Here is a 26954-nt window from a genome sequence, read left to right on the forward strand (position 1 = left end):
TGCTTCCCATGCTGTGGGACCTCCGGCATCCTTTTTAGGCATCCTACTTCCCTCCTTCACTCAGGCACTGGGTGAAAAGTGCATTGCAGCAGTTGTGGACAAGAATCCAGCCCAAAAGTGACACGCACAGGGCTTCCTATGCTGCGGGACCTCCGGGGTCCTTTTGTGGAATCCATTGCCCCTCCTACTCTCAGGGACTGAGCAAAAAGTGCTTTGCTGCAGTTGTAGCCTAGGATCCAGCCTGAAAGTGACTCGAGCAGTGTTTCCCGTGCTGTAGGACCTCCAGTGTCCTTTTGTGGCATCCTACACCCCTCCTCCACTCAGGCACAGGGCAAAAAGTGCTTTGCAGCATTTGTGGCCAAGGGTCTAGCCCGAAAGTGACTCGTGCAGTGTTTGCCACGCTACGGGACATTCGGTGTTATTTTGTGGAGACATTTTGCCCAAGGCTACTCTTCTCTTCATCTATTCAGGGATGTTTTAAAGACTTAAAAATGCACTGTAGAGAAGTGGAGTGATGTACATGGCCAAGAGAGGATACACCAGAGCGATGGCTTCATATTTATAGGTTACACATTAGTTAACAAGGTGGCTTTGTACAATATGGATGATAATGTAGGCCACAAATACCACAGTAACTACCATTGAGTAAAAAGGACAGTTGGTCGTGTGACAGGGCAGGAAAGATGGTACTTATTGCATGATGAGGTAAGGGCACAGTCTCAGTTATAGAGAGGTAATTCTCACATACTGCATGTTCCACAAGATTAATTCAGATTTATATGGTGTGCTCAACATTTCACCATTCATTTATGTATATAAAACATACTCTTATTTTGTTCTCATGGCTTTACCTTAGGTAATGCTTTTACGCAAATGTGGACAATATCTATATGTTTTGCCCCCACTGATTGGTTTCTAGCACTTATTTATACCTTAGTGATGGCTGCTTGCCTCCTCATTTTACATAGTCTGCTACAAACATGCAATTCATCCAATAAATTAAAGCTTCGTCTATAATGATTATTGCAATCCATGAATGCCTAAAGGATCAATCTTTTGCTACGCCTCTTGCTTTCAGATGCAAATGTTGCTTATCTTTATTGCAGGCAGATATTTTCTCTGGTGCGCTCTTCATCCAGATAGCCCTGGGCTGGAACATATACCTGTCGACAGTTCTGTTGCTGGCGGTGACTGCGATCTACACTATAGTGGGTAATTATGTCTGCTTTCAAAGCACATGCTCTGTCAGTAGGAGGCACAGACCAGGCTCTGGGGCCCCGTTAATGTCAATTGTGGGTGCCAGCACGACCTTTACTAAGCAGCTCCTCTATCTGCTTTTGATGCCAGTAGGTCTCCCTGACTCTGCCTGTGGTGAACTCATGCTGCCCATATTTCGCTCTGTGCCACCTCTAATTTAACTAATGTACTGCCTGTAACTATTCTAGCTTCACTGTGTACGTAGCCACATTGCCTGCTCAGCCGTATCTATACTTAGCCATATTTGCTCTTTTGCTGCATTGTTTATTTTTCCGCTTTGGGAAGAAGATGTCCCCCAGAAAAGCCCCTACAGACCCAACCACCTTCAGGCCAGTCTTCAACAAATACCACCAATGCCTAAAAGACATGAAGCGAGGCGCTCTTGCCAACAGCATTTAAACCAGCTCCAACCGCAGCAAGGAACGTTTCAGCATTATCACAGAATTATCCAGAGCATCAGCCACTGGAAACACTATTTCCCCTTCCCAGGAACTCTGCAACTTCTTGGTGCACTATTTCCACAACAAGATATCCACCATCTACAGAAACTTCAAACAACAACCCACAACCTCGACAATCCTATTCAGGCCAACAGAAGCCGCCCTCGAACACCTGCTCACAGCATTGGAACAGCTATCCACACAGAGCATCGCAGCCCTAATGAACTACATTCATTCTGGATCACCCTTACCCCACCACTTCTTCCACCTCTGGAGCAGGAAAATCATTGGCAAACTGACCTCCATTTTCAATGCATCCATCGCCAAACCTGTGTTCCCCAAAGGATGCAAACCCGCAGAGTTTAGGCTCCTCCTCAAGAAACCCTGCGCCAACCACAGCACTCTCAAGAACTACTGCCCCACTTCTCTCCTCCCTATCCCCAACCAAGTAATTGAGAAGGCCATCAATCACAAACTCACCAAATACCTGGAGAAATACAACCTGCAGGACTCTTCCCGTAATGTGTTCCACACTGACCACAACATGGAGACCACCTTGGTCACAGCCACTGACAACATCAGGGTCCTCTTCAACCAGGGAGAAACAGTGGCCCTGATCCTCCTCGACCTTTGAACAGTGTTCAAATCCATATCCCACCCCACCGTCAACAAGAGACTCCACCACATCAGGATTCAAGAAAACACCCTCAAATGGATTGTTTCCTTTCTCACAGGATGGACCCGAAGAATCCTCCTCCCACCGTTGACCTGAGAACACAAGAACGTCATTGGGGCATTCCTCGAGGTTAATCCCTCAGTAATACCCTGTTCAACACCTACATAATGACCCTGGCAAATATCATCAGAACCCAGGGCACAATATCATATCCTACGCAGATTATACCAAACTCATTCTCCCGCTATCATAAGACCCAGCCACCACTAGGAAAAACTTCCACAGCTGCATGACAAGTGTCACCTACTGGATGAAGACCAACTGCCTGAAACTCAACATGTACAAGACAGAAGTGCTGATTTTCGGGAGCAACACTTCCCCATGGAAAGACACCTGATGGCCCTCTGAGCTCGGACCCACCCCCATATCAACGGACCATGCCTACAGACTTGGCATCACCCTGGACAACAAATTCACTGTGAAACTCCAGATCAATGGAGTCTCCTCTACCTGCTTCCATAACCTCCTCATGCTTCGAAAGATATTCAGATGGATTCCCACCAATACCAGGAAAAATGTCACTCAAGCCCTAGTCACCAGCTGGCTGGACTACGGAAATGAACTTTATGCAGGAATCACTACCCAACTTGTGCAGAGACTTCAGATGATACAGAACTCAGCTACCAGATTCAATTTCAACTTTCCAAACAGGCCCACTTCATCCCACACCTCAGAACACTCAACTGGCTCTCCATTCAGAAAAGTTGACAATTCAAAATGCTGCTATACACCAAGGCCCTCCATGACCAAGGTCCAGCATACATCAACCACCACCTAGAGTTCTGCCAACCCACCAGACAATTATGCTCCACCTCCCTTGTCATCACACACGCTCCCTAATCTGCTGAAGCCCCAGTGGAGGATGTGCCATCTCCTACCTCACCGCCAAGTATGGGAACAACCGTCCCCTTAACTCCCAAACATTGACCTCACTCCCGGAATGCAGAAAGTGACTCAAGACCTGACTTTCCGACTGATCCCAGCGAGAACCCAGCACCTGGATACCCTTACGGGTTATTAGCCACGCTCTAAAAATATCAATTTATTGATTGATTGATTGACTTCTCACAGCACCCTCACATGGTCTTGAGACAAGTAACTCTCATTTGGTATATGAGTTCCCAACTTTCTTTGCATAATTATGCTGTTTTAACATTTCACTCATACATGATGTTAGCACACTGTATACTCTGAAGAGTGGGACAGTGTAATTTGCATGTGTTAGTACCAGCCCCATTTCACTACTTCTTATCCTCTTTTAACAAAAGTCAGACAGAGTCCTATACGTTCTAACTTCTCTAACACCAGTATAAATGCACAAGGACATAAACTTGTGATACCAATACACCAGAAACACACCTTAATCTGCATTGGAATATGACAAGAGGGCTGTTTGCGAATAATGCACTTCAAGATTGGAAAGGCTAAAATAGATGGCACATGCTTGCTTTCATAATGAGTGGTATACACTGACAACTGTGGAATATTGTCTATATTTGAAAAACAGATATTTTTAGTTTTCAAAGCAGCATATTACATTAATTGCCTTCTGAGTTCTATTTATGTTATTTGTCTTACAGTGCCATTAAAACATGTACATAAGCACCTCAAATATGCAGCACAGGAGTGAATTTCATTAGTGATTTTGGTAAAGGTTTACAGTGGTTGTCATTTGTACATATCATGTTTTGTGTCTCCCAAAAGGCTCTGCTATGCTGGCAGTCTTGCTAGACAGGTGCAGGGAGATGTCTGCTTTACCCTCAAAAACCTGTTGCTTGGGAGGAGGTCTGTGGGAAAGTCATCCTTCTGGTTTATGGCAATTAGCTATCATTACAATTGGCAATGCCAGACCCCTGTACTTCCATAGTCTATACTAAGGCAACAGGAATTCAAATTACCTGCAAGTCCCTACTATATAATTGGGCAGGGAGGGGGGGTTAAATTCCCAGTTGATTTTCTGCACTGGAGTGTGCACCACTATGTTGCCAGCTATCATTTTTAAACGTAGTACTGCTTTGCAGGCTCTCTTTAAAATTAAATTATATGCACATTTGACTTTGGAACTAAAGGTACTTTCTAAGTGGTAATCCATCTTATTTTTACATATTCGCCATCCTCAAGGACCCCTTAGGTGTCCCAGGGGTTGGGTGTCATATATCTATAAACAGGGACATTATAAAATATGTTTTATTTGCCCTGGTGAGGAAAAAAACTGCCAATTTCGTTTTCCCCCATTATAGATTATTAGTGCATATGTTAACATTGGACTATTTTAATTAGGTATAAATATTGCTAGGAAGGAGGCTAAAAAATGTCATTCACGGACTTAAAAGACTGGCAATGATACATCCAACAACTTGCCACTGTTGAAGTTAACTAGTATAGAAGGAATTTCTTTTCTGTGAGACAAAATCCAGCCTTATAGCAGCCTCTCTTGATTGGTAAGACTTAACAAGCTCAGCAAGCTGCTTTGATAAGGTGATAAGTGCAATGCATATAGCAAACATTCAGAAAAGATTAATGAGTAAACTCCTTGAAATCAATGGTTAACAGAGCTTCCTGCACCCTCTCCCTTAGGAAGTCCCCAGCCTAGAATGCGTACAGTGGACATTTAAGGATTTAGCCAGGTGTGTTTAGGGAATTGTAGCACCAAACGTCCAAGGACCAATTCAGACCTCTTGACCCTTGGATATGTATTTTGGACACTTTGAACCCTCAAGAGGAACTTCAGGAAGAAGTTCCAGAAGCTTGGAGAAGTTTAGAACAACTTTCGGATAAAGCTCCATAAGTTGACCAACCCAATGTCGATAGTCAAGCCGATTACCTTCAACCGCGACCTGGACTGGCTTTTCAGTTTGTTCCACTAAAAGCTCTGGAGCTCAAAACTTACAGGAGTGTATCAGGAGCTCCAAGCTGGTGAACCCGATGCTAATCCGGCCTGACTAAGTGATTAACTTGCCGGTAGGAGAAAATCCTCCAGAAAAGTTATTAAGTGTAAAGGTAACATTTTGTTAAGGGTCTCCCACTTAGTGTATCCGACCAGGGCTCCATCGAAGTTGGCACCAAACTTTGACTTCCCACCAGTCAAGCGCGACCATGTGCCCCAAGATTGTGCTATATGTTATTAGGCACTAGAAAGTGTTTAATCTTTAAAAATGAATATCTCTGTTTCCCTGTTTGGATTTTTGTTGTTTTGATGTCATTTTAAGATGCAAAAAAATCCTTCTTTAATAAATTAGTGTGGGAATTTTATTGTGTGTTGTGTCTTACTTATTTAATGTATTGATGTTTTTAAATCTCCTAAATCAAGCCTGCCTGCTTCTTCCCAGCTACAAAGAGCTGAGTAAGGGAATAATCTACTGAGACCATGTCCAGACATCATATTGCATTGGTATCTTTATAATGCACAAATTATGTTTACAGTCAAGCGTACAAAATATATAATGTTATAAACAATAGAACACATGTGTTCAAGAAAATAAAAGATCATCGACGATTTTGTGAAACAGTATATTGAAATGAGTTCACATGTAGAGATATGTGACAGGTCTTAGTATGTATATTTCACCATTGGTTATAGGTATGCATATAATGGGTGGAATACATTTGCAGTATCAGCCAAAATGAAATCATGTTTGAGTATTTACAGGTTATTTTCATATTGAGAACAGTCACCACCAATACAGAAATGAAAAGAAAAAGAACCAAAATAGGAGTTAGTAGCAAAACGTTTCAAAGACATCAGGTATGTCTAGAATAATATTTGTGTTAGTTATCTCATGCACATGTGTTCTTATTACAAGATAAATGTCACAGAATTGGCAATAACTGTGTAGACCTGGCATAACCATGCAGAACTTGTCTTGGAATTCCATATATGTGAAGCTTACACGCATATTTGCCAACTGCTCTGCGCAGGTAGTGCAGATTCTGAATAGGATGTTAGAGAACGATGGAGGTGAGGGCGGAAGATGGTAGTGGACTATATTGTCTAGGAGGAAGGAGCATTACATGCTCCCCATGCCTTCAATCAGATTGGGAAACATCCTTTACAACACAACTTTTACAATGCACTACCATTACGATGCAACTTTTACAACACAAGTCATTACAACGAATTGCGCTGGAGGGCGCTCTAGGATAGGGAATAGTTTAATTACTATCCAACACCTTCCCTACTATCCACGGGGACTGGAGTTGGAATAGTAAATTAAACGATTCACTGTCCAGCACCCCCCAACGCAAGTCGTTGTAATGACTTGCGTTGTAAAAGTTGCGTCATAATGGCATGCGTTGTAAAAGCATGCGTTGTAATGACATACTGACATACATCCATCAGATTTGGGTGGAGCGAGGAATTGGAGCTGGTCTGCAAAGCATTCTGGGGCTTACTTACAAGCCCCTTGCACTGCCAGTGCATCACTTTATGTGATGCACCGGCAACACAACCTGCTGCCTCATATTTACAAGGATACTAAAGCCACACTGCGTGGCTTTTCGTGTTCTTGTAAATATGGTCCCTTTACATGAAACACTTTGCGTGAAAGGTGTGTGGCATAGGTGTTGATGTGGGTGTTGCCACGCAGCACCAATGGCTTCTGTCGCATTTCCAGATTTACGAGAAATTGTAAATCTGGAAATGAGTCAGAATGCTGTGCCTTCCCAGATGAGGCGTAGGGAGGTGCAATGAGGAGAACTGTTTTCATTCCTTCTATTTTTACCTCTTTCTACACGTGCTGTATTCTGCAGCTCACATAGAAAGTGGAAATCAACTCTTGTGATTTTTTGTGTGCAGGAAGGTGTCCCATCAAAAACAATCACCCCCATGATGCAGGCACCCTTGCACCATGGTGCAGGGTGCCTGCGTTGGTGCACGGCAGCTAATTGTGTGTCAGCAGAGGGGAGAGCATAGGGGTCCGTCATATTGTTGTAGATATGGCTCATCCCTTTGCTTTGCAATTAACGCAGCACAATGCAGACGAATGGCTTGTGGCACAGCACTTTGTTAATTACCTGTAAATAAGGCCCTCTGTTCCCAAGAAGATTTTACTAGCAGATAAAATTAGGCCCAATGTTTCAGCATCTCAACATCTGGGTGCCAGAATATTGGGCCATTTGCAATTGAATACAATGGAATTCCCTACTGGAAAATCTATCCACTCACCACATAATGGAGCCTCAAGCCTCAAAAGTCTAACCTGCGCATACTTTGTTGATACTATTTTGCAAGTTAAAATTTGAATTAGCTTTAGAGTGGATGCCTACCTGGGATATAGGGTGAGGGAGTTTCATAACTTTGTGACTGTTCAAAAGAAGCCCCTTTCCATGTTTCATATTTCGATGCTTTAATGGATACTATTTTTAGAACAGTTTTGCGTCTAGAAGAGCGAGATCCCTAAGGTTTTTTACAATTTTGGGAGAGGCATTTTGGTGTGTGCAGACAGAGTGCATTATAAGTAATGCAAACATGTTTGTAGGAGTATCTTGCTTTGAACAATTGTACATCATTTAGCATTTTGGTACCATAGTCTACATGGCAGGTGTCAGCCGATTTTATGGAGATGACTATTGCCTTCAAAGGTGGAAGCCAGGCTCTGTGAAAGTCTGTGAGGAGAGAATTGACATTGTTTATTCTGTTAAAATCCAAGGCTTGATATTTGTAGTTTGTGTTAGAAACTGGGTTTCCGGTTGGCAGAGGTATGCACCCTGTCCAAGCAGGAACGACAATCCTTGTTAGCGTGAGTCAGATACACACCATAAATTTACCTGTGCTCACCCTCTAGTAGATTGACACAGAGCAAGCAGGCTTAACTTAAGAGGCAATTTGTAAAGTATTTTGCAATACTTCAAAAGGTAGCACAGTGAAAATACCACAAAAAGACTTCACACTGGTTTAGTGAAATAGATTATCGTTTTATAAATGAAGCAAGACCAAAACGACAAAAATCCAATAAGTAGACCTAGAGATAAGAAGTTTCAAAGCATTACATAAAAAAATTGTGCATAAAAGCAAATAGCGCTCAAAGAATACAGACCACCTGCGATGGAGAGCAGGTGGCTACAGGCCACCAGGCCCGCCATCAAAAGTACCTTAATCCTTGTTGCAACGCAAGATGCATCGATGATTCCCATGCAGTTGGGTAGTGCGCCAGATTTCTCAGCGCAACTGCGTTGATGCATTGATACCATTAAGTGGAGCACCAGTTCCGATTGCAGTGGTTCCAAAGGCGATCAGAGGGGTGATGCATAAATCTTCTCTACACAGTGGTGGGAATGCGTTGGTTCCGAAGCGGTGGTTCTGGTGGCAATGTGGCAGTTATGAGTGTGGTGTGCCAGTCCAGGCCTTGAAACAGCTGTGATGCATAAATCCCAAACTCGCAGTAGAAAGTCCAAAGTTCTGCATCCTTTAAAAACTTCCTTTATTGAATTTACATGTATTTTGTAAAGATAGCCAAGAAAACAGCCAATGCGTTTTTGTTCAAACATATTTGAACTTCCTCAGGGTTCTAAATGGCACACAATAACACACAAAAGCAGAACAAACAACACAAACCATTCTACATACAAAGAAGCTGCAGAATGCATGACAGAAAAGATGTATTTAAAAGAAATGCTATATCATATAAATTATACATTGAAAAATATAACAAATAATTCTACATATAATAAAGCTGTAGAATTTATGACTGAAAAGATATATTAAAATATAGTCCCACAATCAGAACTGATCTATCCTAACAAATCATATGTGTACGGTAGCACATGAACAGGGAACCAAAGCAAAAAAGGGTAGCCTACTACCTTCCAGTAAGTCCTAAGAAATTGTAAAGCCTGAGTCGGAACATATAAGTATTCAGTGTAACAAAGCAAAGAGAGGAATGCATAGTTCTTAAGTACATTGTGCTCAGTGAAACCAATGAGCAAATTATGTTTCTCCTGCCACACATATTGATGCAAGGCCAACATACCTCTTAATTGTACAAAGAAGTGTCATTCTTTATGACTGATATACGAGATCAGTTAACAAGAAGGAACTGTGATCCTTCCCCTCCGTCTTTTTGAACCATCAGTACTTGAACACGTTCTGATAGCAGATTCTGGGGCCATTCAAGCATTTTATAAACCTTTCCAAAATGTTGGCCACGCATACGAGGATTGAGACTGCGGGTTGGGGGTGCTAAGATCCTGTTCTGGTTATTTCACATGGTGTTAACACACAGGTGTTTCACATTGTGAGCTATGGGTGCATGCCAATTTAAGTGCTTCTGATACACCGATACTTGGGCAAGAGTAAAGTTGGGCGACGGGTGCAGTACAACCACAAGCATCCATACGGAGCAAGGCTTGAAACAAGGCTGCGTTTTAGCACCTAGCCTAGCCTATTGAACTCGCCGAATTAGGCCAAGGAGTCAGTTCCCATTCTAAAGTATGCTGATGACATTGTTTTGTTGAGCCAAACCCCTATCGGATTACAAAGATCAATAAACAGCCTAGTAACCTACCTGGTTCAGGAAAAGTTGGAATTAAACAAAGAAAAAACAAAAATTGTTTGTTTGGTGGATTCCAAAACAACCAAGTTTAAATGGTCGGTGAAAGGGGCAATCATGGAAGAGCAAGTCTCCTACAAATATCTTGGTGTAACAATAGGGCAGGGCGCAACACACAAGAAACATAAACTGGCCATAAAAGCTAAAGTTCAGTCGTTAATTTACGCATACAGATTACTATGCAAAAAACTGGATTGTCTGAACTATACGCATCTGTTAAAAGTTATGGCTGCACAAATTCAGCCCAGCCTGTCGTATGGTTTAGTATACTGGTGTGGCAAGGAAGCCGACTTATTAAATGAACTCCAGACTAGGATTTACAAGGCTGTCTTTGACCTGCCAAAGTCCGCCTCCCCCAGCTCAGGTCCGACTGGAATTCGGCCTCCCGCATCTGAAATTTCAGGGCATGAATAGCTTTGTTAAACTATGCCACAAATTCTTCTTTTCCAACCCAGATACCATGAATAGATCATGCTGGGACGAAATCAAGCGCCAGATGAATCTTGAAACACCGAATTCCTGGGGAAGCTACCTGAGAACTTCTTTGGCCGAGTTGGAATTACAAATGGCATGGGAAAACAGGGCCGACAGAGCAAGCTTCAGTAAATCGGCTAATGATGCATTTAAAAAGAAATCTCTGCTGGCAGACAAAGAAGCAATAACCAAGCAGCGGCACGGATGGACTGTTATTAATTCTTATAGATCCTTAAAGCCACAAGCATATATATCTGCCAACTTCAGCTTGCATGTAAAAAAGAGTTTCATACATTTACGAATGGGTTTACACGATTCAAAAGATCTGCATCCATCGTGGAAAAAGTCCTTCCAAACCGCGAACTGTCGATTATGTGGTTTTCATGCAGAGTCCTTAACCCACTTATTATGTGCGTGCCCAGCAGTCAAGGACCAGAGGAGACAGCACTTAAAATACATCTTTAACGACCTGAACAAGCGTTCCTGCAGGCAAGCAGTGATATGCTGGTTGGAGAGCACTTCCATAATCTTGGCCTGGCGGTGGGGTCAAATACATGACAAAGGTCAGAAGACTCTAAAGGCAAGCTGAGGGGGAGTAAACTAAATACGTATGATTCATGCTGCAAGGCCACAGTTGATCCATCACTTTAACAAATGGACAGAATGTAAGATGATAGATCCTGCTTTGCATCATGCCACTTAATTTATAGTCTGTCTTTTGCACTTTCAACTCAGTAGAGTGGGAGAGATCACACCAAACAAGTTAAAGCTCAATCAGGAATTTATGTAAGAAAGCAATTGTGTAATCAGGAATCCCCACAAATGAGTTTTATTGTTTGATTAAAAAACAAGCAATTGTATCTTTGTCAAATAATTGTTGGGATTGAGTTAAAGCGTGTGTGTTTTAATCATATTCTTTTGATATGTTTTCATACGGGGGGAATTTCTAATGATTTTAATTAATCAAACAATAAACTATGACTTGACTTGTAAGTGCTCCTGATTGGGGAACAGATTGTTTGTCGAAAGCTGTGTGTGAGATGAATTGCTGCACAGACAATAGACGCTGATCCAGGTGAGATAGCATTACTAGTGTGGCCGCAACCTGGACTTTGAGGATCTGTGCACTGTTTATGGTGAGCTCCAATGAGGGATGTCTGTTCGCCCACCTTCCCTGAGCATTATGTATATGGGGGAGGTGGGAAGATGATAAGTTCAATGCACTTATGGCGAGATGTCACAAGTATAATGTTGTGATTGCTTGTAAGGACTTCATATCAGGTGGTGCTCTCTCTCTCTATTAGGCAAGATGGCTACTGACTTTACATTTCGTAATACTCTTTCTTTATCATACAAAACGATTATCGGTTAGTAGGATAAAGCAAGGGGAAGGTATTTTATTAGTAACGCGTTTGTCTAAAATCAAGTATAATAGGAGTTATTCCCCTGCGTCCTATAAAGCCCAAAAAGATGTGTTTATTCATGCCCTGGTTGTGTGAATGTTGGGAGCAAACAGTGCGCTTTGTGGGTGGCGTCGCTATATAGTCACATGTCTATGGTTGTGGGAGGGATGGCACATCATATATCTTGGTGCCATGTTCTTTTCCGTCTAGTTTTTATGATTGTTTGCACCCTTTCGCTTAATATAATAATGACACAAGTAGGCTTGTCATGGTCCTTTGTCTTCTTTCTGCTGAACCATGGCGGACTTTAAATCTCAAGGACCTTGTGCACTAATCTTCTTGTGTATACATTATTGCTGTTCACCTACTTTGAGTTTGATTGACCAAGATGTAATTTGATTAATGTCAAGAAATAATGAATTATTAATATTACAATATTAGTTTAAGCATCATAGGTGTCAACACTGGGAGATACCTTCACCTGAAATGGATAACTGTTGTGTCTTATGATGGGATTTCTGGCAATTGAACCTGGGGATAATTTGAAAATTATTTCTAGAAGAACACTTCTTTGTAAAATTAAGAGGAATGTTGGCCTTGCATCAATACATGTGGCAGCATAAACATAATTTACAAAATGGATTCACTGAGCACTCCTCTCTTTGCTATGTTACACCATACACGTATACATTCACTCTCAAGCTTCAAAATGTCTTACAACATAGGGGAAGATAGTGGGCAGGTCCCCATCTTTGGTGGGGTTGCCTGTGCATTTGCTACCGTATTCATGTGATTGGTTTTCATTGGTATAGGAAATATCAGTTCTGAGTGTTAGACTATCTTTTTAATATATCTTTTCTGTCATGAATTCTGCAGCTTCTTTGTATGTAGAATTGTTTCTGTTATTTGGTTTGCTTCTGTATTTTTTTTACGTATCATTTACAACCCTGAGGAAGTACAAATTTGTTTGAGCAAAATGAACTAACTGTTTTGCTGTCTATCTTTACGAAATACATTAAAATACAAAAAAAAATAGGGTTTAAAGGATTCAGAACTCTGTACTTTGTAATTTGTGGATGCACCATCCAGTGATATGGTTCCCATTTGTTGCTGCTCAGGCGTAGTAACATACAATGGATGGAACTGTGAATGAAGTGCAACAAGTTTGGATTGTGAAGAAACTGTGTTGGAATTGTGATTGCAGGTGGCCACAATTGTTTGATTTTATATATAACTATGCATGTGAATCAAAGATTTAATTTGGATGGTGCAACCTCAATTTCCAATCTTTTAAAGTTTTGAACTGATTAATTTCCCATTGCAGGTGGTCTAACTGCGGTGATTTATACTGATACACTTCAGACTGTGATAATGGTAGTTGGATCATCTGTCCTTATGTTCATTGGTAAGTAGCTATCATATAATAAGAGATACATTGCACATATGCATCTGGGATTGAAGTAGTATTTGGAGTAATAATGTTTGTTTAGGATGCCAAGGCATTAAAATTAATCAGGGTTATTTACAGTCTCAATCATCCTCTTGTTTTTATTTTTTTTTTAAAATAAACAATTCATCCGAATAGCAATAACAATGAAATACCTAATAAATGCTTGTTGATTAACATAAATTCAAAATCTAAATTTCAATATTTTGAGAATATAAGCAAAAATGACCCTAACTTCCTTAAGGCTCCTTCGCCTCAATTTGGGACATCTTAAGTAACCACTGCACACATGTTGGAGAGTCAACCTCTCTTCATCTGTGCAACATCAGAGATTAATTTCTGCCCATTGGTGGAACTTTGTGGAATCTTACATAGTTTTATTTACCTCCACAGAATTTTGGAAGAGTCAAATTATGCAAGTTCTGCCCACCCATAGCTGTAATTTCCAATTGAGAGCTGACAGCTATGGTGTGTTTGGTATATAAAAATTATAATGAGAACCCCTATTCAGTGGTAAAGTTGTTTTTTTGATTGCAACATTGAACATGCCACTTTTAGAAATTTGACAGAACAAGAAACCTAGCTACCATTTTTGATGCTGCTACTTATTTACACAGACAGAGGGTCAATTTCTTAGTTTCATTGCTCTTGGTTATTTATTTAACCATTACTATTGTATATTTTCAACACTTCAAACACGTCTGAAATGGGAGATACATCGTATTGGTGTATCTCCCATTTCCGACGTGTTTGAAATGTTGAAAAGGTACAATGAAATGTGAAGTAAAAGTCCACCAGCGCAAAGGAGAACGCAGAATAGCAATCCATCTTTTTAGCTTTTATGCTCTCTTCCGTTCAAACAACGCCGGCAGCAACTCTACTTAATCCACTGCGTTGCATAATGTCTATATAAAATTGACCCTAGATTTTATTGATTTGCCCAAGGATCCAGGGTCATTCATTCTCACATACATACCAACAATCACAATGTCCAACCACATCTGTACTCCCTTTGCAGCTTGCCAGTGTCAAAATCAGTACGTCTGTGTTCAAGGGGAATCTTCCAGCTTATGTACCATGTTGACAAATTTGCATCTACCTTTTACCAAGCTTTGGCTCTGCAAGATAAATTTAAATAAGGACCCAGGCCTGCCCTCACCCATTAATTAAGGAGCCCATTAGGAAATCTTATGAGAGAGACTCCTTAGGGAACTTCCTTCACCTCAACAGCCTTGTTTTTATTTAGAAAGAACCCAGTGGCCCTGTGGTTTCTCAGCATTGCAGTTTCTTCCAACCTAACATGACAACATAAACGCTTTGCACACTCTCATTATTCAAGAAAACACAAGCTAGCCAACAGTTAGCAATTTATTCATCTTCAAAACAATTTAAATGTAAAGTAAAGTCAAAAAAGAAACGCAGTCCCTTTAGGTTTTCCCCTCATGTACCTCCATAACACCTGAGGCACTCCATTACAGGCTGGAAATTCTCATCCCCTAGGTGTAAAATTACAGATTGTCCATATTAAGCATATGTATAATGCTGATCGTATGATAGTTATATTAGAAATGTTCTGGGCATCCTCTATGCCTTTTAGCATTTTAGAATATCGGCGCAGTTGATTATTATTATTATTAGTATTAATATTAGTAGTAGTAGTTGTTTTAGTAGTAGAAGTATTAGTAGTCTTTCTATTATTAGTATCAATATCATTATCATTATTATTATCACTATTACTAAAAATAATACTACTAATAATAAAACATATGTACTTCATTATAATTCACAATGATTAACTATATTAATTTCATACTAACGAGGTAATATTGAATTTTAAATATGTAACTTTTTGTAAGATGAGTAAACGTGTTTACTATTCCGAATACTATTGCTACCACTCCTACTACTACTACTATTACAACTACTAAAAATACTACTACTATTGTTTATCGTCATGATTCAACAATATACACATATGACTACATATATCAGCATTATAATACAAAATAGTGAACATAAAAATGCATTAAAGAGCATTTCATCACTTTTTGTAGCACTGCATCCTGTCATTCTGATCAGGCATTGGCCTAGAATTCCTGAATGAAAGCATGTTTAATCACTGAAAATAAATATCAATTTTCCATAGTTTACTGTTTTTAACAATAGATTCAAACTGTAAAAAAAAGTGTGCGTTTTTCTCTGTACAAAGTAGTAAGAGGGGAAATCTGTGAGGCTTATTTGTGAGGGAATTAATTTAGAAATGCTTCATGTATATATGTGAAGGGTTCAGAATACACAAGTGCTTTTAACGCTGGACAAAAATATTTATCCATCTTGCATGAATTGTCACTGCTAGTAGAGAGTGTTTTTCAATATAACAAAATTAACACTATTTCTAGGCGGGTTACCCTGTAGGCCAGATGTAGAAGATAAGAGTGAGGTGATGGGAAAATATTCTTCTTTGCCACCATAGTATCAGAGGTCAGGCCTTCAAAACTCACAGAGTTGCAATGGCATGCTAATTGTTGTGATTGTTTGGGATGGTATAGCTGTGTGATGTTAGTTAGATGACACACATTCCAAATATATTTTCAAGTATCTTCATATTTATGGCTTTGTATTTTAGAAATCTCAGATGTATCTTTTTCGAAAATATCTGTTTTCAGTGTGTGAGAAAACTGAAAAGTTAAACAAGCTTTATCCAAATGATTCCTTTTACACAGAACAAACCAAACCTAACTAACTTTCCTCACACATGAGGTTATGGGTCTGTATTTCTGTACAGTAAAAGATAAATCCATTTTCTTTTCAGCATTTAATAAAATTGGTTGGTATCCTGGACTTGTTGAAAAGTACATGACAGCAATTCCCAATGTGACAATACCTAACACCACCTGCCACCTTCCACGTGCTGATTCATTTCACTTGTTCAGAGATGCTCTCACAGGTGACCTTCCCTGGCCAGGACTGATATTTGGCCTCACTGTAATTGCGACGTGGGTTTGGTGTGCAGATCAGGTAAAGACCATTTATTTTACAATTTTTGTACTCATCATATGTACTCAGACATGCTCTGATGTAAGGAACTGCAATAATGCTTGAGTCATTAGTGCATTTAAAAAATAATGTTGCATTGACAGAGCTTGATTGGGAGTGAGATGATTTTTAGATATAAGGTCCTATTAAATTGGCTTCTGAGGATTTTATGCTCTTTGTCGACTTTTAAATTTCTAGATTCCATTGCGTTTCCAAGAACACCTCAGCTTTCAGGAAGATAATTCTATAACAATGGGCACTCAAACAATAGAGTTCTTAAGCTAACTAATTTAAAGTCTGTACTCTGGATAGATGGCCTTGTTCCCTGAAGATCCCTGAATCCAGCGCTGATGGCATTTGGAGGATTTAATGTGGTGATATTGATAGATTAACTCATTTGTTTCCAACCTATCACTACCTATTTGAGAGTTAGCACATGCATTTTAAGGTAGAAGAAACTTCAATAATCCTTTAAATCTCATAACTATATCAGTGCTCTGACTTATACACTATAGTTCTTGGAACTTCACAGGTTCATGAATATGTGCAGGTTGGACAGTGCAGATGATGCCATCAAACATCTTTGGAATTTCCGCACATCTAACAAAAATATGTTTTTTTGAGATAGAATTGGGCCGTAGACTGTATAAGATGATACATTTTAGGATGAAGCCTATCTTTATATGGAAATAATGTATTCAGGAATAACATATAGACCCTTACCTTTCATCAACCCAACAGAACATGAAATGAATAATCACTTTCTGATGTCGTGGACAAGGGAAGAACTGGACAACACAAAACCTATAGTCTTTGAGGACCATAGTATCGACCAAAGTTTAATTTGTTGCATCCCCACCTGAACCTGAGGTCCAACAGCTCCAAATCAATATGCCTGGTTTATTTCAGATGGAAAATATACAGAGGCAAACCCATTAGCCTATGTCCTACTTTCTGTTCCTCAAGAATAGTCTAAAAACAAACTACATTAATGGTCCATTTGTTCCCACATCAGTTCTAATAGACTATCCCTTTCACAAGAAAAAGAACCAAGCATTGACAAAGCCAATAGATTCATTCTGGCACGATGCTCCTGTCACAAAAATTAAACCTCAACAGGAAGCACTTACAGATATAAATAAAGCAGTTGCCTGAGTTGAAGCTCAAATTCAGGAACGCATTATAATCAGCCCAAACAACTAGTGAGCACGGTCGAGGCTAGGCAGGTGTGCTTCCTCCCTATATCTACCATCTACAAATAGATGTAATCCTTGATGGAGGTCTTTGCATCCAAGGGTTTCTCGAGCCCAATCACTGTGTATTTCCTGTGACCAGGAGGCTGCTTCCTTCTCATCTGCTGCTCTGATCGGTCTCTGACCCTTTATAAACAAGAGGCATGTGAACTCGTATAGAAGCCCCGCCCGTTTGGCCCTGCCCCACACACACTGGTACACACTAGTATGCAACGTCTTTGCGCCCTTTCCTCACTATGATGGACAGCTCACTCGAAGGACCTCAGCGCCTTTCGGCGTGGTGGCAAAGTAACAGACACACATGGTCACTGGAGACAACTCTTCTGACCCTCTACGCAGCTACAGTGTAGGAAAAGCACTATACATTTACCCAACGAGCTAGCACTGACTGATTAGCCAGTAGAAACAGAATATTTGTGCAAATCCACGATTTCACGAGTTTTCCCGCAAACTCGCAGGTTTTTTTCCATTTCGCTAGATTTTGCAGACCGCAAATCGGCAAAATTCGCCCATACTTATCACAGACTTACTCTTATTCACATATACCCACTGACAGATCCCATCAGATAATCTAGCACTCACTCAGAAACCTACTCAGATATTCATGCACTCTGTCACACACATTCACTCAGATGCCCATGCCCCCACTCATAGACCCACATCAATTCATGCGCCTACTAACAAACCCTCTGAGAGACTCATGCCCCCCTCACAGACCCTCATGTCCCATTTACAGTCCCACTGAGACAGTCCCATGCTGACTTACACCCCTACTCAGAGCCCCCTCAGAGACTCGCCCCACTCACAGACCCTCATGCCCTACTTACAGGCCCACTCAGACAGTCATGCATCTGCTCACAGACTCACACTTATTCAAATATACCCACTGACAGACTCAATCAGATACAGAATTCTACACAGAGCTGCAGTTCAACTAGTCGTTACTAGGTGTCCCTCACGAGTCAAATGCAAAAGCATTGAAATTATTACGTCAAGCTGCAGTTCAACTAGTCTTTGCTAGGTGTCCCTCAAGTCAAATGCTTTTCCATTTGACTCATGAGGGACACCTAGTAACAACTAGTGGATCTGCAGCTTCATGAAAGGGTTTCAATGCTTTTGCATTTGACTTTTGAGGGACACCCTGTAACGACTAGTGGAACTGCAGCTTGATGTAATAATTTCAATGCTTTTGCATTTGACTCGTGAGGGACACCTAGTAACGACTAGTTGAACTGCAGCTCTTTGTAGAATTATTTTGATATTGGATACTATAATATTCACTGCCCACTGCTAATCTCATCCCATAATGCTTTGCAGGGCCTTTGGCTGGGATTGTATTTTTGTCCATAACTGTGCTTGGGGTGGTCCTAAGAGGATGGGACCTCCTCGGAATCAAGATGTGCTCTTTGTTTTCAAAGCATCTGCTCAGTTTACTCCCTAGGTTAGGGAGGATCCCAGAATCATCACCTCTCTCACTGGTTGCTAAATTTTTATTTTCACTTATGTAAAATGACTATATGCATTTTAGCATGTAGAGACCGAGATATTTGCTATTTTACTAAAAGTATAAGAGGTTTCTGTTTTATTAATTGGGAGTCCAACGGAGCGAAGTTGCAGAATTCATAGAGTTTTTGTTCAAGTTTGTGGAATTCCGCGTAGTAGTATTCCGCCAACTACGCCACCCTTAGTAAAAGCATTAGGTGGTGCAGAATGGGCTCTTGTGCAAGCCCTAGATTTATATTGTAATCAAGCGGGCTGTGATAAAGACTCACCTTATCAAGCACAATATCTCATTAAACATAAAGCTAAACTCCCAGTTAGGGATATTCTATCACAATTGGAATATTAAGGTGTGAATGAGCCTTGTGTCTCCCCTATGAATAATCCCCTATTTCCAGTGCTTAAACTTGAACATTCTTATCATATATAGTCTATTGAGTATCGACATTTAAACAGTCATACAAGGACTTTTACTGTACTGATTTCCCACATTAAGGGCATAACTAACATAGTTTGTAAAAAATACAAAACTACATCGGACATTTTCAGTGTTTTTTTCTATCAAACCATAGCACCTGAAAGCCAGAATTTGACAGATTACTCAGCATTGGGAGAGTATTGAAGGTTCTGTCGACTCTCACAGGGTCTAAGAAAAGTTCAGGTCTATTTGCTGCTTGGGTGATGTCAATTTTACAAGAAATTAACTTAGAAGCATTTTCTTACAATTTTGATGAAATTTACCTCACAGGAAATGATTTAATAGCACATTTGACCAGGGTAGATCGTACAGTTCTGGGATTCACTGAATATTGCTAAAAATCTAATTTTCTGAAATCTAAAATTGCCTTTCTCAGTGTCCGGTTCTAAGGATATGAATTAGCGAATGAAGACAAAAGTCTAGCACCATATTCCTGAGATAAATATTCTTTATTAGAACCATGAGATACCTAAATACGCTTCAATCCCTTTAAGGATTTCTTGAATTTTGGTAGAACATACATACCAGGTTATGCACAATGGGTCAGACCATTGTGCAATTTAATTTGACCTGCCTTTTCTAATAAATACTGGGATGCTGAACATATTAGTATTCTCTGAAATCTACAGGCAGACATGCTTAAGTTGAAACACTTACATACTCATTTCAGCTCTATTAATTTAGTTATCTGCACAATTGCGGTTTCCAGTGATTACACATATGTTTTTATTTAATTAAGGAGAAATAGTGCTGATTGCCTTTAAATCGCATTTATTATCAAAAAAGCATTTTGCATCAACAGAAAATGTTTTGACCACAGTTCAAATGACTTTATTGAGAGAACGTGCATTGGCACAAGGGAGACCTATAATTATGGTGTCTCCTGTTTTGGCCCTGGAGGACGTCACCAAGGCCAGCTTTCCAAACATGAATGCCTTACATCCTAAATGGATCCAGTGGGTCACCTCCTTAACAGCTACTGATGTAGATTACATTTTTACCCTAATTTGAGACCACAGGAATATCTCCAGTATGAACACGAATACCCCATGCCTAATGACATTTTGCCTCTCAATGGTTATCCTTTCATAATCCATACTGATGGTTCAGCCCAGCCACTGGTTGGTACAAAGTACTAGTACTCAGCTACATGTGCTGCAGTTAAGGGTGTCATAAAGTATGGAGTTTTTCAGGCACAAAGGACATATATAGAAACTGTAGGTGACTATACTACTCAGCAGGCTGAATTGAAAGCTTTGGTTCTGGCTTTGCAGCATGATGATTTAAATTTCCCTAAATTTATAGTGTGTTATTCCTATTACTGTGTCCAGGCCTTTAATGATAATGTACCTTATTGGCGCCTTAATGGATTCAAAGATTCCAAAGGAAATACTATTAAGCATAACTTCCCTGGAGTAAAGTGGCGGCTCTGAAAGATGCTCGCCTGAGCCACACATTGAGTCATCAACGTGTTGGTGTACAAGTTGCAGGGGCTGCCAAGTCGGCTGTTCAGATTGTTTATGTAGTTGCAATTACTCTTAAAACTCTACCTAAAGGCTACTCAGCAGAGAATTCCTATCAGTTGAGTACTCAATGCTCCCTGTACCTGCATTACTGAGGTGCGTTATCAAGTGATGCCCAACCAGGACTGCAGGTTAGGATTAATAATTGATGCGCATGAGGGTTTATCATCTGCCTATGCAAGTGTGGTGGCAACTGTTTCTTTGTTACAGAAATAGTACTGGTGGGATTGTTTTCATCAGCAGATCAGAAGGTGTGTACTTAGTTTCGACATTTGTCAACAAATTAAAGGTTCCACCCTTCCACCCCCAGTACAGTGATATGGGCTTAAATCCATTTTTTTCTTTTGTTCACCAACCCATTCCAGTCTGGACCGAGCCAGTTACGAATTGACTTGACCCTGCTCCCCCTGGGAACAGTCCAGCTCGAGCTGCCAAGCCAATTCCTTCTTGAGCCAGAAACAACCATTCTAGGACCAGTTTCAAGGTGAATGGTTACATTGTACAGCATTCCATCCATCATATGTTCTTTTTTCTTTTGCTGCCCTAAGCGGGAAGGGTATGCCCAAACATGGGTCCCGTGATCACTAAGCCACTGGATTGAAGCTAGCTTCGTTAATGAGGAGGGATATCCCAAAACCGGTCTCAGGATGCTTGTTTCCAGTCCAGGGAGCACCTGCCTTGGCAGTTCAGGATAAACTGTTCCCTTGAGCAGCAGGGTCAAGACTGATTTGCATATGACTGTGTCTGAACTGAGGTGGCTTGGTGAGCAAAAAAACAATAGATAAAACCCTGATCTGTGACTGGGGGCGAATGTTAGAATTGCTCAGCATTCCATCCATCTTTTGTTCTTTTAATTTTCTAAAAGTGGCTTTTTGAAAATTATAAAACTAATTCTGACTTTTCCATTATAAAGGATTTATCTTTACAAGTCGACAGGTACCAAGAATGATAGATTTACTCCCTCTCGATTGGGAATTATAGCGTATTAAATGTATTTAGGAATCCCCAATCTTATCTTATTCAGCTGGTAGACCTCACCGTAGCAACAAATTAATTTGGAAGTATTTCACTACCAGACATGTAAAACTTAAAAGCACATGGCCTGCCTTTTACCGAAAGAGCACCTGCCCTCTGGGCTTCCAAAGGACTACCTTTGTGATGACATGTGGAATGAAAGGGGAGTTTTAAGGCTTGGCAAGGAATTTAATTGCCAAGTAGACATGGCAATGTAAACTACTCACAAGGGCTCTGCAGTGGCAGGCCTGAGAAATGTTAAAGGGGTGCTAAGGTGGGTGGTGCAATCAGTGCTGCAGGACCACTCGTAGTGTTTAATTTAGAGGAGCTAGGCACATGTAGTGCACTTTGCAATGAACCGATTAAATATGCCAATTAGGTGTATGCCAATCAAACTATGTTAGGGGAGTGAGCACAAGCACTTTAGCACTGGTTAGCAGTCAGAAAGTGCTCAGAGTCCTATGGTCAACAAAACAAAATCAGCAAACTTAGAGGCAGGCAGGCAAAAAGTTTATGGGAACACCATCCTAAGGCTGACAGGTTCAACACCACTACTCCACAGTAGCATAAAGGAAAGACGCTGTGCCAAATGATGTATCACAAAATCCCATTGATGCTTTTTGGCCTCTATGTGTAATTTTCCTACCAGTGAAATTACAATTAGCAAAATAACACTCGTAGTTTGTGAATACCACAACAGTAGTACAATTTTATTAGTAGTAAAGTTACTAGTAGTAAAATTGCACTTGTACATTGTGAAATACCAAAAAGTTGTAAAGTTACTAAACAAGTACAACCTTACTCAAAAGTTTGTTTGCCTTTGAGAATCAGGCCCATACAATATACATAAATCAAGTTACCACACATTCTTGCCATGTGGGCATATGTCTGAGTGACCTAATGTGGGAATGATTTAGGAAAGTTGAATGGCGGTCATTTTACAGACTCTGACTCTGGATTCATGCATGATCATTGATTTATAACTGATGTGTGTTCCTTTTATGTTTTTGTCTGTTTCAGGTACTAGTCCAGAGGACACTCTCAGCCAAGAACCTTTCACATGCAAAGGGAGGCTCAGTGTTAGGTGGTTACTTGAAAATACTGCCCACCTTTTTTGTGGTCCTTCCTGGCATGATCAGCAGAGCACTTTATCCAAGTAAGAATCTATTCACTATTTCATATTTACACACAAATAAAGTTATTTCATTTTTATGGTCTGGAACAAAATACTGGCTTGAAGATGGTTCGCCAGAGTGGCATAATACCAAGGCAATGGATCTAAATTCAAACAAGCAAAAGACACTTTTAGTTCCCAGGTCGGGTAATAAAAGATAGTCCTGTCTGAGTTCTGGTGGACCCTTCACTCTTGGGGCTCCTCTGCAAATGGAATTGTCCCACTGAATATCAAAACAAGATGGCGTCTGTGTGAGAGGTCGTGGCGGCTGCTTTCCCACTTTATGGAGCTTGGTACAGGGAGAAGCGACACAACCCCGTTCAGAGTAATCTTTTTGGGGCAGCAAGAAACCGGGGATGCTGAAGACCTACCCAGAGCCGCGGTTAGGAGTTAGCCACCTGGGATTAAGAAAAGGCTGTTGGAAAAGTTAGTGTATAACCTTATTGCCTATACTATGCAAGGAATAAGAATAAGGGTAGTAGCCATCTCAGCCCGAAAGAAAGAAACCATCATTAAAATGCATTTGTCAGAAAAATATGGGGGATTGGCTATCTTGAAATTCTGTAATGCCATACACACTTTTGCCATCTGCTCAGTTTGTGGGTCTACTGGGGATGATCTCAAGCTGTTTGAGTTTCTAAATGAATAGCTGGCTGCCTGGTCCACGGGACTATGCTGTGCAGAGCCTTGAATGTCAATGGGAAGGACGGGCTCTGGGGCAATAAAATAAAAAAATATTCTGGTCATAAGCCTTAAGTCTTTAGAGCTTTTACACATTTAATATAGGACAAAGGGCTTATAGATGTGGCCATATTTAAATGCACCGGACTTAGGGAATACATTATTTTCGGCCCACACAAATCAGCCGCCCACCTGGACTACTTCTTGGTCTCACAAAATGTAATATTAAACTGTAGCATTGAAAAATACCCTCAGGTAATTTCAGACCACAATCCTTCGGTCTTAGCAATGACAAATATGCAGGAGTGAAGGAACCCAGCAGAACTGGACATTTGAAAGGGGATTGTTGGTTGATAAATTACTCAGATGAATAAATGGATTGTAGATTTTATGGAGAATAATAGAGGCAGTACAGGGATGGGTATGGTATGGGATGCCTTTAGGTCGGGGCAAGGGGACTGATATTAAGTGTTAGCCTTCACTGCAAATAGCTGAATATCCTATTTAAAAAAGCTGATGGAAATAGAAGAAGAGCTTGTTTGTGCTATAGCTGCTGGAGCATAGGGAACATACAGGGCAAACTGGTCATTGCCAAACCAGCAATAAGCGATGTTACAATGGCAAAAGTGGCAGAGAAGTATATTGCATGGTGGCAAGAGTGCTATGAGTATAACGAGCAAGTAGGACATACGCTGGCTGTATGTATAAGGCAGAAAACAGTGTTGAGATCAAGAACGAAACGGGGAGATTGATAACGGGCTCCCCTGGCATTCAGGAAGAATTACATAGATTATACGATAAGCTATATGATTCGGAGGGGGCCACTGAGGAAAGTGCAATTAGGGCCTATTTGGGCTCTACTTATGTAGAGAAATTTTCCCAGGAAGATCAGGAGTTTTCAGAAGCTCCTTCTATGACAGAAGAAATATACAGGGCACTAAGTGATCTCCCTTCTAGCAAGGCTACTGGACCTGACCAGATACCCCTGGAATTTTACAAAGTTATTTTGACATCCCTAGGGCCCCATCTTATTAATACTCTATGTCGGAAAAAAAAGGGGAAGCTCTCCCTGGACTCATGAGCTAGGGCTAGCATTATACTTTTTTGAAAGGGGATAAACCATCTACCTCCCATATGTGGTATTGGGTTCTCCAGGCCTACATATTCCGCAAAACCTGCTACACCATAAAACAGACGTTGGCACGGAAACTGGAAAATGCAAAAGACAAGTTTATTAGGACCCCATGGGGTGGTGGTACATTCCTACAGCACCCTTCGGCAATGCAAGAAGTATCACACCGAACATCGATGTGAGACCTCTTTTATACAGTTTCACAGTAATAAAAAGAGTAGGCGGAACACATTTGTTCAGTTTAGGTACATATAAGGTCATTTTTGGAACACAGCCAACTCATGGGAGGGGTTACAACACCACTGGTCAGTTTGGAGAACATTTCTAAGCGATGACTGTCCACTAGTACAGAGGGTTTAACTGCACATGTGCAAGCTTGACCAATACTAAAAATAGCCTGTTGCTGGGCAAGTTTAAGTGGTCAGTGGTACAGAGAAAGGACAAAAGGGCATGCTGACCACGGGGCAACGCGTTCATATAAAATGGACGCCAGTGCTTTCAAAATGGCTTCTGAACACCATAGTCAAGTTAAGGGGAAATTCGTGTAGCAAAGCTTAACGCTAACCCGATTACCGTCAAATTACGACAGACGACCCTTTTAGCGTTTAGCTGAAGCTACCTCATAGTGGACATAATCAGGGTATTCATCATCGATATCAATGGACATAATATTTGCTACTTCTCTATGAATCATTTGTTCATTCTTCACAATAGCTCGTTTGGATGGAATACAAGCAGAAAGGCACATGGAACATAACATAGGGCCACATTGAATGCAGGGACATAGAAAGAACAGTATCCCAATCATTACACATAGGATAGTCAGCAACTTCCAACCCCAAGTACTAAGTAACGTCCAAAACCACCCCGAAAATGTCCAAGTACCATTATCAGGATGTATCTCAGCAGCTATTTTATGCAACTTAGAAATTGCGTCATATACAGAGGGTGAATTATCTGGCACGTACACACAGCAACTACTTCCGATAATGCGGCATGCACCCCCACGATCAGCTAATACTACATCTAGAACCATTCGGTTCTGGAGCGTTACGATTCTGGTCATTTGAAGTTCCTCAGTCAAATTCCCTAAAGCAAAAACTGTCTCATTAGCAACAGCTTCTACAACACGTGTCAGTCGTCTTATTTTTCTGCTATTTAAAGCAGCCCCAACGAATGAGAAAAGACCTAAATTAAAATTGACATACTGCTGCAGAGAAGTATCAGTCTGATCTATATCATCGAGAGCTAATGCTCTCTTCACTCTACTCAATATAAAATCATGGTACAAAACAAAATCATTATGGTACATAGGTGGGGCAATAAACACAGGAGGTAATGCAAAGGATACATAACATGTTCCTAACCATCCTATAGGGAGTCGGTGATAACCTTTATTCCCACAGATAAAGTAAGTGTTTTGTGAAGCCACAAAGGTGATACCATTTGGAGTGTCAAAGGTGAGAGTAGTGTTACATTCACTTCTTCCTACTAGGATTGTACCTTTATTTCGTACACACAAATCAGCTTTCGTATCAATGACTGTGATTACATGCAGGCTGGACATATTTACATTTCTTTGGTTAGTGTAAATTCGTGGTGAAGATACATTATCTGGTCGATATTCTTCCCATTCAAATATAGTTCCTTCAGCTTGTGGATAACCATCTCGGTCATTAAAGCAGACCTTATTTAGTCGGAAAAGTAGTCCACCTTTTGTCGGCCATCGCAAAGTGAATAAAAGAGTAAACCAAGCATTACAAGAACCATTGTGAGAGAATGGGAGTGGGATAAGCGGAGTGCCTCCTTTCTTTTGATGTCCAGGCAACATCCCACATACCCAACAGTTCGAAGTGTTC

General features: G+C 40.6%; 1 protein-coding gene across 1 annotated transcript in view; it reads left to right on the forward strand.

Annotated features, from left to right (window-relative positions):
* Window positions 1-26954, forward strand: part of LOC147747155 (sodium/glucose cotransporter 4-like) — a 447273-nt gene that overhangs the window by 165470 nt on the left and 254849 nt on the right. The window contains exons 5-8 of the mRNA XM_086952401.1: window positions 1107-1212; window positions 13182-13262; window positions 16117-16322; window positions 23129-23264. Of these exons, the coding sequence (XP_086808527.1) occupies window positions 1107-1212; window positions 13182-13262; window positions 16117-16322; window positions 23129-23264 (529 nt within the window). The remainder of the gene's footprint in view (window positions 1-1106; window positions 1213-13181; window positions 13263-16116; window positions 16323-23128; window positions 23265-26954) is intronic.

Source organism: Lissotriton vulgaris, chromosome 1_1 (assembly GCF_964263255.1).
Source record: "Lissotriton vulgaris chromosome 1_1, aLisVul1.2, whole genome shotgun sequence".
Lineage (NCBI taxonomy): Eukaryota > Metazoa > Chordata > Amphibia > Caudata > Salamandridae > Lissotriton > Lissotriton vulgaris.